Here is a 16280-nt window from a genome sequence, read left to right on the forward strand (position 1 = left end):
CCCTTAATATAGGATGAATTTTATGATATGTAAACTGTACCTCAATAAAAAAATTTAAAGATATAGATTAAATAGGAAAAGTAGAAATACAAGTGTATCTAGAGGTACAAAAAGATAAATTTCAGATTATTATGCTTGCTTGAATTCAAAAGTTTATCCATAAAAATGTGCTGCAATAAGGAGAGTTAAAATTTTATCTATCTTAAATATGAACATCTTAAAAGATGATGCTGTTAAAGTACTGCACTCAATATGTCAGCAAATTTGGAAAACTCAGCAGTGACCACAGGACTGGAAAAGGCCAGTTTTTATTCCAGCACCAAAGAAAGGTAATGCCAAAGCATGTTCAAACTACCACATAATTGCGCTCATTTCACATGCTAACAAAGTAATGCTCAAAAGTCTCCAAGTCAGGCTTCAGCAGAACATGAACCAAGAATTTCCAGATGTACAAGCTAGATTTAGAAAAGGCAGAGGAACTAGAGATCAAATTGCCAACATCTGTTGGATCACAGAAAAAGCAAGGGAATTTCAAAAAGCATCTATTTCTGCTTCATTGACTAAACTAAAGCCTTTGACTGTGTGATTCAAAACAAACCATGGAAATTTTTCAGAGATGGGAATACCATACCACCTTATCTGCCTCCTGAAAAACTTGTATGCAGGACAACAAGCAACAGTTAGAATCAGACATCGAACAATGGACTGGTTCCACATTGGGAAAGGAGTACGTCAAGGCTGTATGTTGTCACCCTGCTTATTTAACTTAAATGTAGAGTACATCAGTTGAAATGCCGAGCTGGATAAATCAAAAGCTGGACTGCCAGGAAAAATATCAACAATCTCATATATGCAGATGATAGCACTCTAATGGCAGAAATAAAGAGGAAATAAAGAGCCTCTTGATGAGGGTAAAACAGGAGAGTGAAACAGCTGGCTTAAAACTCAACATTCAAAAAACTAAGACCATGGCATCTTGTCCCATCTCTTTATGGCAAATAGATCAGGAAAAAGTGGGAATAGTGGAAGATTTTATTTTCTTGGGCTCCAAAATCACTGCGAATGGTGACGGCAGCCACGAGATTAAAAGATTCTTGCTCCTTGGAAGAAAAGCTATGATAAGCCTAGACAGCGTATTCAAAGGCAGAGACATCACTTTTCCAACAAAGGTCCATATAGTCAAAGCTACAGTTTTTCCAGTCACCATGTACGGATGTGAGAGTTGGACCAAGAAGAAAGCTGAGCACTGAAGAACTGATAATTTCAAATTATGGTGCTGGAGAAGAGTCTTGAGAGTCTCTTTGACAGCAAGGAGATTAAACTAGTCAATCCTAAAGGAAATCAACCCTGAATATTCATTGGAAGGGCTGATGCTGGAACTGAACCTCCAACACTGTGGCCATCTGATCGAGGAGCTAACTCACTGGAAAAGACCCTGATACTGGGAAAGATTGAAGGCAAGAGGAGAAGGGGGCAACAGAGAATGACATGGTTAGATGGCATCACTGATTCAATTGACATGAGTTTGAGCAAACTCTGGGAGATAGTGAAGGACAAGGAAGGCTGGAGTGCTGTGGTCCATGGGGTCACAAAGAGTCGGACACGACTTAGTGAATGAACAACAGAATATGAACAATATACAAACAAGGATGAAAAAGTGAATCAAAAATGCCAAAACATTCTATATGTGAAAATAATTACAGGAGTTTGGTGATAAAAAAAAAAAAAAAACTCATTGTAGTAGTAATTAGGGGAGCCTGGTTGCAATTAAGTACAGGAAGGATATTAAAACTTCCAAAAGATATTTCTGTAAGCCACAACAGAAGAATAAGAGCAACAGAATAATTGGAACCACATCCAAACCCACTTCCTTGTTATTTACCAATATCATCTAAAGAATACTGTCTAGATGCTGGCATTAGACAATCTTCAGTTGACAACTTTAAATCACATTAAAACTAAAAAAAAAAAAAAAATCAAAGAATTTTATGACATGGGTTAAAAGTTTATAGCCTTGAAACTACAAAAAAATTTGTGCCCACTACAAACCACATCCCGGCAACTGTCATGTCTCTGCAGTGAAATGGTTTTGTTGTGGTTGAGGCAATCATCTCTGAGTTAATTATTAGCTACTATTCAAATCAAGTGTAATTTGTCTATTGTACATTAGATCACTTTTAAGAGAAGGGTACAAAATTTCATTTTTAGCAACTGATATTGAATGTTATAATCATTCATTTGTCATCCTATGTAATGCAATCAAAATGAGTAGAAAACTATGTTTTTTATGACTGCATGAAATGGCAGTCATTTTTCAGGCAGCTGAAATTAAGTTCAAATGTTATCTGCTTAATGACAGTGAACATTTATATAAAAATAGAAAATGAATACTTTTTTTAAAATGTACTTTCCTGCTATGTTATTTTGAAAAGTATCTAGAACTAGCACTTCCCATTTACATAAAGCAGATTTTAATCATTTTGTGGTTTGGTTTGGGGATCTAAAACAAATCAATGTTATCTTAAATTGAAAGACTAAGTGAAGTTAGTCAAGATTTCTCTATTATGAAAAGATATAATAATTATGATAAAATAATGTCAATAGCCATCTTTTTAATCTCAGCATATTTTTAACACTGGAAATACTTTTTCAATAGCCTAATAAAATTAATATTACTCATCAGCAGAATACTTTCGTATATACAAAGAATTTTTCATATTCTTTTTTGCACTAGAACCTCAAAACAACCCAGTATGTTAGCATGGTGAATAGTTTTTGATGAGCTGCCCATCATCCTACTCTTGCATTCCAGTCCCCTATAATGAAAAGGACATCTTTTTTGGATGTTAGTTCTAAAAGGTCTTGTAGGTCTTCATAGAACTGTTCAGCTTCAACTTCTTCAGCTTTACTGGTTGGGCATAGGCTTGGATCACCGTGATATTGAATGGTTTGCCTTGGAAATGAATAGAGATCATTCTGTCATTTTTGAAATTGCATCCAAGTACTGCATTTTGAACTCTTTTGTTGACCATGATGGCTACTTCATTTCTTTTATAGGATTCCTGTCCACAGTAGTAGATATAATGATCATCTGAGTTAAATTCATCAATTCCAGTCCATTTTAGTTCGCTGATTCCTGGAATATCGACATTCACTCTTGCCATCTCCTGTTAGATCACTTCCAATTTGCCTTGATTCATGGACCTAACATTCCAGGTTTCTATGCAATATTGCTTTTACAGCATCGGACCTTACTTCTATCACCGGTCACATCCACAACTGGGTATTGTTTTTGCTTTGGCTCCATCCCTTCATTCTTTCTGGAGTTATTTCTCCACTGATCTCCGGTAGCATACTGAGCACCTACCAACCTGGGGAGTTTCTCTTTCAGTATCCTATCATTTTGCCTTTACATACTGTTCACGGGGTTAGAAAACTAAGATCATGGCATCTGGTCCCATCACTTCATGGCAAATAGATGGGGAAGCAGTGGAAACAGTGTCAGACCTTATTTTGGGGGGCTCCAAAATCACTGCAGATGGTGACTACAGCCATGAAATTAAAAGATGCTTACTCTTTGGAAGGAAAGTTATGACCAACCCAGATAGCATATTCAAAAGCAGAGACATTACTTTGCCAACAAAGGTCTGTCTAGTCAAGGCTATGGTTTTTCCAGTGGTCATGTATGGATGTAAGAGTTGGACTGTGAAGAAAGCTGAGTGCCGAAGAATTGATGCTTTTGAACTGTGGTGTTGGAGAAGACTCTTGAGAGTCCCTTGGACTGCAAGGAAATCCAACCAGTCCATTCTGAAGGAGATCAGCCCTGGGATTTCTTTGGAAGGAATGATGCTGTGGCTGAAACTGCAGTACTTTGGCCACCTCATGCGAAGAGTCGACTCATTGGAAAAGACTCTGATGCTGGGAGGGATTGGGGACAGGAGAAGGGGACAACATAGGATGAGATGGCTGGATGGCATCACCGACTCGATGCACATGAGTTTGGGTGAACTCCGGGAGTTGATGATGGACAGGGAGGCCTGGCGTGCTGCGATTCATGGCGTCACAAAGAGTCGGACATGACTGAGCGACTGAACTGAACTGCCAGTCATCCTTTTCCTCTTCCTCTGGCCAAAAAATAACCCCACTATTCTTTAAGGAAATCACCTCTCTCCAGTCACAGCAGTAATAGTTTGGGTGGAGTTAACCCCATCCATTGTACCAGAAATGGCTTAAGCCAATTAGTATTCTTTATCTTTCGGTCTCATTAATTGGTTCAGAAATAGTCACTTAACTCAGTCACTTAATGGTCACTGTCTTGTGTTCTAGGACTTCTAGGCAAGGGCACTTCTTTTTTGTTCCATGGGAACTAATGAAAGATTCTGAAACTTTCCTGAGTAGTACAGTGGAAGGATGTAAGATCTGGAAACAGAACTGCTAACAACTTTTTTTTAAAAGATATGGACCATTTTTAAAGTTTTTATTGAACTTGTTACAATGGTGCTTCTGTTTTATGTTTTGCTTTTTTGGCCATGAGACACGTGGAATCTTAGCTCCCCGAACAGGGTCAACCTGCACCCCCTACATGCTAAGGCAAGGTCTTAACCACTGAACCACCAGGGAAGTCCTGACAACTGCTAACAACTTAAGTGCCACACAATGAAAGATGGAGAAAAAGGGAGGGAAAAGGAGAAAGGCTGAGAGCACAGAATGAAAGCAGGAAAGTGAAGAAAGACAAGAAAAAAACAGAGAAAAGAGATCCCTAAGTCAGAAGAAGCCCTTATCAGAAGAAAAGAGAGAGTCCAGAGCCAAAGAATTAGGGTAGAGGCACAGCATCCAAAAAAAGAGAGCTTAGGCTGTAGTGGGTTCAGAGAATGAACAGGCTCTTATCACCCACTGCACAACACTTCAGGAAGGCTTCCGCATAAATTATTACCTGCATGTCACCACCTTCAGAAACTCTCTGATACTGCTCACAGCTCAGAGGTTATTCTGAAGTGGCAACAGCAGCAAGGATTCAAGCAAACATGGTCATTGGTTGAAAAGACCTAACAGAATTTACAGAGAGATAAACAGAAGTCTTAAAAGTTAAAATCCAAATTCTGAAGCATGACATATAAGGTCCAACCACATTCTATAACCCTGTCAGGGCACCACAGCAAACTATCTATACCTCAAACTTTTCCATCCAACTTGGTTGCCTCTTCTAGTAAACCCTGAACAGCAGCATTGCCTTCCACTCCAACCTTTGGAGCACAGAGCCTGGGACACAGTGACTGTTCAGTGAACTACAGCTGAAACAAAAAAATCCCATCATCCCATGACTCTAAATGCTATTTTTCTCAAGATTCTCATATCTCAACAAAAGCACTTATCTGTAACATTAAATTCCATGACAGTTTTCACTCACAGATCTAAACATGATTAGATATTGATCCAGAAGGGCCTACTTGGTTGCACTGTCTTACTGCAGCTCTTGGCAGGCTTTGGGGAAGTAGGGGCAGTCTCACTATTTGTTTCCTTACTACTGAGTGTTCTTCTGCTTCCCCTGCCTCTTACTCAATTTGCCTTCTCTTTAGCTTCACCAAAGGAAAACTGAAGCTTGCCTGTCTCTCAATGCCAAAGCTTTTCCTTCATTAAGCAGGGACAAGAGAACCAGTCAGGATGTCAGAAACCAGAGGTCTTGCTGTGACTCAGCTGCTCAAACAGGTCAACCTCTCTTAGCCTCAGTTTTCTTGTAAGTGAAATGAAAATAGAAATTCCTCATCTACCTCTCTCCCTCAAATGATGATTATGAGGGTTAAATAAAATAGTATGTGTGTAAGTGCAAAGCCCTAGAATAAGGCATAATAGATTTTTATCATTAAAGGGTAGTCAATGACATTGGCCAAGTTATGAAAACAAAATAAGTGTCCATCAATGAATCTCACTTATATCTGGAATCTAAATTTTTTTTTATTTTTATTAAAAAAAATATCAAGTTCATATATATATATATATATATATAGATGGTTGAAGTGAGGGACGGGGGGGTGTGCAAAATGGGTGAAGGCGGTCAAAAGGCATAAACTTGCAATAATAAAATTTAAAAGTTAAGGAGACATAAAGTACATCATAGTGACTCTATATTGCACATTTGAAAGTTGCTAAAAGAGTATATCTTAAAAGCTATCACAAGAAAAATATATTTGTAACTTTATATAGTGATGGAAGCTAACTAGGCTTATTATGATGACCTTTTCACAATATATACAAATACCAGATCATCATGTTTACACTGCAACTAATATAATGTTCTATGTCAATTATTAAAAGAGATCTAATGAGTCTTAAATACACTAGTGATTTTAGCAACCTTTGACTGGGTTACCTGTAACATAATAGGCTAAATCACTGCTACTGTGTTCACCAAAAGCAAATCATTTCATCATTAGTTGTTTATCAAGTTCTTATCCTAAGTCAATCGTTCACTACTTTTTTCAAATTTTCCCTAGCAAATCTAAGGGATATAAGGCATATCCACTGGTAACAGTGGTTCTCTGACTTATCTCCAAAGATTGGTAGACCTGCTATTTGACAAATACTTGGGCTTTGAAGAGGCTACAGACATAAATAAAAATGAACATTATTCCTACACACATGGAACTTACAGCCTCAGGGAGCAACGCAAACAACAGATTTAGACACACGCTCTAAGTATGCGTGAGTCTGTACTTAGTGTACTCTCGCTTTGAAACAGCCCCACCTGTGACTTCACCCACCTTCATTCCCACCCCCAGGGAAGCACACACCTCCAGATTGTGAATCACTGTGTTAGGTGTCAGAAGAGAATTAAACTCTATAATACTCTACAAGAAATTTTTTTCCCAGGTTAAGAATTGATATACTATAAGAAAAGCAGTCCAGGTAGAGATCAGGAGACCTAAGTAGAACCTCAAATACAGAACGAGCTGCATAATTTGTGAGTACTGAGGCAAAATGAAAAATGTAGGGCCTCTCATTCAAAAACTATTACAGATAGAACAGTCTTATGGACTCTGTGGGAGAGGGAGAGGGTGGGAAGATTTGGGAGAATGGCATTGAAACATGTAAAATATCATGTATGAAACGAGCTGCCAGTCCAGGTTCGATGCATGATACTGGATGCTTGGGGCTAGTGCACTGGGATGACCCAGAGGGATGGTATGGGGTGTGAGGAGGGAGGAGGGTTCAGGATGGGGAACACATGTATACCTGTGGCGGATTCATTTTGATATTTGGCAAAACTAATACAATTATGTAAAGTTTAAAAATAAAATTAAAAAAAAAAAAGAAAAAAAACAAAAACTATTACAGATAGCTAGTGGGAAGCTGCTGTATAGCACAGGGAGCTCAGCTCAGTGTTCTGTGATGACCTAAGTTGGGGGCTGGTGGGAGGCTCAAGAGGGAGAGGATATGTGTGTGTATATATATACACACATATATAGCTGATTCATTGTATAGCAGAAACTAACACAACATTATGAAGCAACTATATTCCAATTTTTAAAATTATTAAGAATTTCAAGGCAGTGACAGCAGAGCATTTAAACTAAGCCCAGTGCCTTCTGTGACTGCATAAGTCACAAACCCATGAAACCTTCATGGATTCCATATTTACTGGGTGTGCAATTTTTATGTAGTGACTTAACCTATTTCAGGTTCCTTGCAGCTATAAAATTAAGGGAGGGAAGAAAAGACTTTCAACTTCACTCCATACCTAACCTCTGCCTCTCTGCTAAGGAGATAGATCATTCATTTGGAGAGAGTTCTTTCACTCTTTTATATAACCATTAAAACTCTGACTGTAACTCAAAGCTAGTAATGAAAACCCATTAATAGTATTTATCTTCAACCATACTAATGTTTCTTGCCTCTATATACCACCTTAATTTTGTCTAAAAGAAAACAAAAAGTCTCCAAAGGAGAGTTCCAAGTTTACTATTTTCCCATGAATGCCATTTAAATCTGAAATTCCCAACTGAGGTTTCTATGAAGTATTTTTTCCCTTACTAAAATGTCTCCTTGAACAAATTAGATATTTTCTTTTTTTCCTCTCCCTGAAAAATTATTCAGAAGCAACCTTCACATACAGTACAACATCTAGGTCTCATCCAGTGAAAAGTAGGCAAAATGTCAATTTGAGAGTGAGTTCAATAATCCTTTTATTCTACCTGCTTAGCGCTTAGCGCTTGGCATAACATAACTGACAGCAATACAGACCAAGTGTTTTTAATCTGGAGCTTATGGAAAGAATTTTGGGAAGTAATTAACTTGAATGGAAAAAAATATATACCTTTATTTTCATTAACCTCTAAATTAAATTTAGCATTTTATTCCATTATGAACGTAAGCAACAAACCACAGGAGTATGTTGTTGTTGTTCAATTGCTCAGTCATGTCCAACTCTTCGTGACCCCATGGACTGCAGCACGCCAGGCTTTCCTGTCCTTCACCATCTCCCAGAGCTTGCTCCAACTCATGTCCATTGAGTCAGTGATGCCATCCAACCAACTTATCCTCTGTCATCCCTTTCTCCTCCTGCCTTCACTCTTTCCCAGCATCAGGGTGTTTTCTAATGGGTCAGGTCTTCATATCCGGTGGCCAAAGTGTTGGAGCTTCAGCTTCAGCATCAGTCCTTCCAATGAATAGTCAGGATTGATTTCCTTTAGGATTAACTGGTTTGATCTCCTTGCAATGCAAGGGACTCTCAGGGGTCTTTTCCAACACCACAATTCAAAAGCATCAATTCTTTGGCGCTCAACCTTCTTTAGGGTCCAACTTTCACATCCATACATGACAACTGGAAAAACCACAGCTTTGAATATATGAACCTTTGTTGGTAAATTTAGCATTTTGTTCCATTATGAACACGGGCAACAAACCACAGGAGTATGAGCAGTGCCTAAGTATGACTTGATTACCAGTAAATACTAAGCACATTTTCTTATCATATTATAGTTACTTCAGTCACTACTTTAAAATTGCAATGGTTATTGAATCCTCTAATAGATAATTCTATTTTAATGTATTAATGAAAAATCCTACATACTATTATAACACAATTTGGCTTTTACATTGAAAGAACTGCAGTTCAATATAATTGGCTTCCTTTGTAATTCTAAATATCTCATTCTATGCATTCAAAAACATAATTCTGAGGAAAGGTCTATAGACTTCACCAGACTACCCAAATGGTCTATGGCACAAAAAAGATGACAACTGCATTTCTGTCTCAAAAATAGTAACAGACCTAATAAAAACAGTCTTTAGAATTCTGGTTCCACAGCAATATCCACATTATAACAAAATTTTTGTGGTCCACTGATTTTAATATTACAACATCAAGGACACAAAAACAGAACAGCTTTTGCTGTTGTTGGGTTTTTTTTGGGGAGGAGGAGCAGTTCCTCTTGTTTTGTTTTTTGTTTTTGCACATGACCACAGGATTTGATATGAAAACGTATAACACAGATATATGTTTTTCCTCCATTATCTGAAATGTTATTTGGATTGGTACCTGGGATGACAGTAGGTTACAATCAATGAACAGTCCTTTTCCGGTTTTATATCTTTGTATCAATCCAGTCATAATGGCTCCGTAGGCATAAAGGCCAGTGGCAAGATCAGTCATGGCCACTCCTGGACGAACTGGATCTCCATCCTGATTTGAGGGTTGGGTGAAGGAAAACACAAATTGAAAATTAAAACCATCATATAAATTCACAAATATTCTAAGGTCAAATAAAAGAAAGAATTGTATATCATGTGCACATACACACAAAAGAAATACAACAAACTGCTACTGTGGATATCTGTTGGTGGCAAGAATGTATTTATATTTACTATATATTTATCATATTTCTCAACCCACCCACCCCCTACCAACCAAACTAAACAAAACCAAATGAAATAAAAGCTTCCCACTGTAAAATATATTAAGAGGGAACTTCAGACATGTTTTTAAAAATATTTTATTGCATTTGGTTTTGTTTAGTTTGGTTGGTAGAGGGTGGGTTCAGAAATATGATAAATATACTGTAAATATATTACTTATAATTTCAAAGAGTCAAGCAATCAAAAGGCACAGGAGAAGCAGAAGCAGCTTCTAGACATTGAGAGAAGCCCTCACAATGACAAAATATTTAAGTAAAGTTTTAATACTAATTAACATCTTCAATTTATGTCAGTCTTAGTTGACAATCCAATCCTTGACCTTGAATCAGAATCCTTGAATTCTGATATGTAAAGATATCAGAATAGTACCAGGCAAAAGACACTTGCTCTGTAGAAGAAAAGCTACGATAATCATGAAAGTGAAAGTCGCTCAGCTGTGTCCGACTCTTTGCTACCCCATGGTTTATACAGTCCAGGGAATTCGCCAGGCCAGAATACTGGAGTGGATAGTTATTCCCCTCTCCAGGGGATCTTCCCAACACAGGGATCAAACCCAGTCTCCTGAATTGCAGGTGGATTCTTTACCAGCTGAGCCAACAGGGAAGCCCTAGGGAGCACATTAAAAAGCAGACACTACTTTGACAACAAAGGTCCATCTAGTCAAAGCTATGGCTTTTCCAGTAGTCATGTATGGGTGTGAGAAAAGTGAAAGTAAAAATGGCTCAGTCGTATCCGACCCTTTGCTACCCTATGGACTATTCAGTCCACGGATGTAAGTGCTGAACAATAAAGAAGACTGAACGCCAAAAAATTAATGCTCTTGAGCTGTGGTGTTGGAGAAGACCCTTGAAAGTCCCTTGGACTGCAAGGAGATCCAACCAGTCAATCCTAAAGGAAATCAACCCTGACTATTCATTGGAAGGACTGATGCTGAATCTCCAGTACTTTGACCACCTGATGCAAAGACCTGATCCATGAGAAAGGACCCTGATGCTGGGAAAGATTGAAGGCAGGAGGAGAAGGGGATGACAGAGGATGAGATGGTTGGATGGCATCACTGACTCAATGGACAGGAGTTTGAGCAAACACCGGGAGATGGTGAAGGACAGGGAAGCCTAGCATGCTGCAGTCCATGGGTTCGCAAAGAGTTGGACATGACTGAGTGACTGAACAAGGCAAACAAAAAGTATCCATAAAAATTAGCTATCAAATTTTTTATCAACATTATTATTAATCATTATTGAGTCAGTTTCTATTTTTTACTACCTTGAATTATGCTAAGTCTTTCATTGCACATAATGCCTATAAAACCTACATTTCACAGTTCACCTGGTTGACATATTAATTCATTCACCTCCTTATTCATTAATTCCAGCTGTTGTTCAGTCATTTTCAGAAGCTAATTTTTCCTTTTCTGAAATCTATACACAAACTATGCTAATCATCTTACAATACAGCTGAATAGGTCAAAAGCAAGTAAGTGAGACCCACTCCAGTATTCTTGCTTGGGAAATCCCATGGACAGAGGAGCCTGATGGACTACAGTGTATGGGGTTGCAAGAGAGTCAGACACAACTTAGTGAATAAACAATTTTTCCCCCTGCTTGTCAACACAATTTCAAGGAAGATAGTGCTACAAAAACTGGAAATTTCTGGGAATCTTCTATTATTACTGGCAAAACTTTTAATGGCATGAATCCATAAATTTAAAATTAATACCATCATTTGGATTTAAGACTTTAATATATTAAAAGTGAGAGGCGAGTTCAAACTTAAGTTTATAGACATCACCTGCTTTCTCACTATAATATGAATATAATCACATTTTCTCTGCCATACTTTTCAGACAAATAGGGACAAATAAGATAATAAATCCTTTATATTATATTTTAAATTTCCTGAAAAGCAGAGACTATACCTAATATTCTAAAAACATCATTACATTATCCAGCATAATAGTGAGATGTTTGACTATTAAATAAACATTGTCATCCATATATTAGAAACAAAATTGCCACTGCTGAAAAACGACAATTTCTGCCACGTGAAATACTAATTTAAAGAGGCTTGCTCTCTGTGAAGAAGACCTAGGGTGGTGGGATGGAGGGGAGGGAGGTTCAAGTAGGAGGGGATATATGTATACATACAGCTGATTCACATTGTTGTCCAGCAGAAACTAAAACAACATTGTAAAGCAATTATAATCCAATTTTTTTTAAAAGAGTTTTGTTTTCAGGTAAAGAAACTTGCTGACACTTTTTAGATTCAAAGATATGAATAGGCTGAAAATAAAAGCATGGGAATGAATATATCATGCAAACAGCACACATAAGAATGTTGGAGTGACTATATGAATATCAGACTAAATAGGCTTAAAAGAAACAAAAAGAAAGCTACCAGAGAAAAACAGAGAGATTTTATAACAAAAAAAGGATCAATGCACGAGGAAGTATAACAAAAGCATACAGGCACCCAAAAATTGAACCACCAAAATACCAAAAGCAAAAGTGACAGGTCGGAAGAGAGAAATAAACCCTGCAGGAACACTAGTAGGGATGTCAAACCTGAAACGTGAATAGTGAGCAATGCAACTAGACAGAGGATTAGAAAGAGAAATAAAAAGTTTAAACAACACTATAAACCAAGTATATCTAACAGATATAAAATGCACATTCCCAAGTGCACATGGAACATTCTCTAGGACAGACCATATCCTAGACCATCAGACAAGCTGAAATAAATTTTAAGTGAGTGACTTCATACAAAATATGTTCTCAGATCACAATGAAATGAATTTCGAGTAAATAACATGCATATTGGAGAAACTCAAAACTATGTGGACAGTAAACAGTGTACTCCCAAAATACCAGTAACAGAGGGAATCATATAATTAGAAAATACTTCAAGATAATAAAAATAAAGGCACAACATACCAGTATTTATGGATGCAGCTAAAGCAGTATTTGAAGGTAATTTAGAATTGTAAATACCAATTTAAAAAAGAAGAAGAATTGTAAATACCAACTTAAAAAAGAAGAAAGATCTCAAATCAGTTACCTAGTTTTCTACTTTAAGATATCAGAAAAAGAAGAGCAAACTGAACTAAAGCAAGCAAAAGGAAGGAAATAATACACATTAGAACAAAACTAATGAAATGCAGAATAGAATCCCAACAGAGAAAATCAACAAAATGAACAGTTGGCTCTTTGAAAAGATCAGTAAGACTGATGAACTTTTAGCTGAATCATCCAAGAAAAAAGGAGACTATTCAAATTACTAACATCAGGAATGAAAGTTGGACATCACTAACAACTTGCATAAATAAAAAGTATTATATGGAAATAAAATGAAGAATTATACACTGACAATTTTGATAACCTAGATGAAATGGACAAACTCCTAAAAAGATACAAACTACTGAAACTGACTAAAGAATAAATAGAAAAAAAGGAAATCAATCCTGAATATTCACTGGAAGGACTGATGCTGAAGCTGCAGCCCCAATACTTTGGCCACCTGATGTGAAGAGCCAACTCATAGGAAAAGATCCTGATGCTGGGAAAAACTGAAGGCAAAAGGAGAATGAGGCAGCAGTGGATGAGATGGTTAGATAGTATCACTGACTCAATGGACATGAATCTGAGCAAACTCAGGGATATGGTGAAGGACAGGGAAGCCTGGGATGTTTGCAGTCAACAGGGTCGCAAAGAGGTGGACACAACTTAGCGACTGAACTACAACAGTCAAGATAAACATAAGATAAAACCCTTCATGATAAAATATTCAACACCAACACACTAGGAATAGAAGAAGATTCTTCAAGCCCTTAAAGGGTAAATGTGAAGAAAAGTTAAAATCATAGTTAAAGGTGAAAGACCGAATGTTTTTCCTCATTAGGAACAAGACAAGGATGTCTGCTCTCATCACTTCAATTAAACATTATGCTGTAGGTTTTAACCAGTGCAGTTAGGGAAGAAAAAAAAGACTGGAAATAAAGAAATGAAACTAACTTTATTTGCAGGTGACATACTTATTTATACAGAAAATACAAAGGAAGCCACTAAGAAAATTCTTAGAACAAATAAGTGAGTTTAGAAAGTTTGCAAGATATAAGGCACCATAGAGAAATTAATATTTTTTCTACACAGTAAAGAATAAATAAACCAAAAATGAAATTAATAAGCAATTTCATTTACAATAGCATCAAGAAAACTAAAATATGAATACATTTAACAAAAAAAATACAAACATATTCTGAAAGCTACAAAATATGGTTGAAAGAAATTAAAGAAGATCTAAATAAATGGAAAGACACCTCACTGTCATGTTTCAAAAGATTCAAATTTTTTAATATTGTAATACTTCTCAAATTGATCTACAGATTTAGTGCAATTTCACCTATCAAAATCCTAGGTGTCTTAGAAAGTAATTAATATGGAAATTTCAGGGACAAAGAATAGCCAAAACAATCTAGAAAAAGAACAAAGTTGGAGGACACATACTTCCCATTTTAAAACTTACTACAAAGCTATTGTAAACAAGACCGCATGGATAGCCCAGGTAGAAACACAGACAATGGAAATTCTCACCTTCAGTTTTGACAAGCATACCAAGTATAATTCAGAAACGGTCCTCAAAAAGTGCTTAAAAGAATGAAGTTGGACTCCCTCCTCACACTACATATAAAGTGAAAGCTGCTCAGTCGTGTCCAGCTCTTTGCGACCCCATGAACTATACAGCCCATGGAATTCTCCAGGCCAGAATACTAGAGTGGGTAGCCTTTCCCTTCTCCAGGGGATCTTGCCAACCCAGGGATCGAACCCAGGTCTCCTGCAGTGCAGGCGGATTCTTTACCAACTGAGCTATTAGGAAAGCCCCGCTATATATAAAATTAATTCTAAATGGACAATAGACTTAAACATATAGGCTAAAACTATTTTTTAAAAAAGAATATAGGAGTAAATCCTCATGATCTTCAATTTGGCACTGATTTTTTAGATATATTTGGTTCCACTGGTAAAGAATCCGCCTGCAATGCGGGAGACCTGGGTTTGATCGCTGGGTTGGAAGATCCCCTGGAGAAGGAAATGGCAACCCACTCCAGTATTCTTGCCTGGAAAATCCCATGGACAGAGAAGCTTGGCGGGCTACAGTCCACGGGGTCGCAAAGAGTTAGACACGACTGAGCGACTAACACACACACAAAAAGACATATGTTCCCCCAAGAAACGTGCACAAATTTTCATAGCAGCATTATTCACAGTAACCTAAGAGTGGGAATAACCCAAATATCCATCAACTGAAAAATGTATAAATAAAGTGTGGTATAGCTATATGATAGGATATTTTAGGCAATAAAAAGAAATGAAGAACTAATACATACTACAACATGGAAGAATTTTGAAAACATTAAGCTAAGAAAAAGAAAACAGTCACAAAATGTCACACATTATATATCATTTTTATGAAACATCCATAATAGGCAAATCCATAGAGAGAAAAAGTAGAACCTGGGGCTGAGAGCAAGACGGAATAGGGAGTACTGTTAATGGGCCTAGAGTTTCTTCTGGGGATGATAAAAATGTCCTAAAATTGATTGCACAACTCTGTGAATATACTAGAAAACATTGGATTGCACACTTTAAATGGATGAATTGTATGGTACATGAATTATGTCTCCATAAAGCTGTTTCATTGTTTAAATATTAATACCATCATGATGCTGGTAATTAAAACAGAAAAATAAACATAAACAAAAATAAAATTAATTTTAAAAATCTTTTTAAAGGCCTGCTAAAGAACTAGTCTCTTGTATTGAAGAAAAAGAGGGCATCAGAGGATGAGACGGCTGCATGGCATCACCGATGCAATGGACATGAACTTGGGCAAACATCGGGAGATGGTGAGGGACAGGGAGCCCTGGTGTGCTACAGTCCATGGGGTTACAAGAAGTCAGACACGACTGGGCAACTGAACAACAACAACAAAAGAACATATATTTAGTGGAACTCTAGAAGTTATATTTCATGCAAGGCTGTTTCAATTCATTTCAGTCGCTCAGTCGTGTCCGACTCTTTGCGACCCCATGAATCCCAGCACGCCAGGCCTCCCTGTCCATCACCATCTCCCAGAGTTCACTCAAACTCACGTCCATCGAGTCGGTGATGCCATCCAGCCATCTCATCCTCTGTCGTCCCCTTCTCCTCCTGCCCCCAATCCCTCCCAGCATCAGAGTCTTTTCCAATGAGTCAACTCTTCGCATGAGGTGGCCAAAGTACTGGAGTTTCAGCTTCAGCATCATTCCTTCCAAAGAACACCCAGGACTGATCTCCTTTAGAATGGACTGGTTGGATCTCCTTGCAGTCCAA

The 16280-nt window shown here is 37.4% G+C and overlaps 1 protein-coding gene across 5 annotated transcripts in view; it reads right to left on the reverse strand.

Annotated features, from left to right (window-relative positions):
• Nucleotides 1–16280, reverse strand: part of SUGCT (succinyl-CoA:glutarate-CoA transferase) — a 783088-nt gene that overhangs the window by 665026 nt on the left and 101782 nt on the right. For all 5 annotated transcript variants that reach the window (XM_010829093.1, XM_010829095.1, XM_010829091.1 and 2 more), the window contains exon 8: nucleotides 9536–9679. In XM_010829093.1, the coding sequence (XP_010827395.1) occupies nucleotides 9536–9679 (144 nt within the window). The remainder of the gene's footprint in view (nucleotides 1–9535; nucleotides 9680–16280) is intronic.

This window comes from Bison bison, unplaced genomic scaffold (genome assembly GCF_000754665.1).
Source record: "Bison bison bison isolate TAMUID 2011002044 unplaced genomic scaffold, Bison_UMD1.0 scf7180017864499, whole genome shotgun sequence".
Lineage (NCBI taxonomy): Eukaryota > Metazoa > Chordata > Mammalia > Artiodactyla > Bovidae > Bison > Bison bison.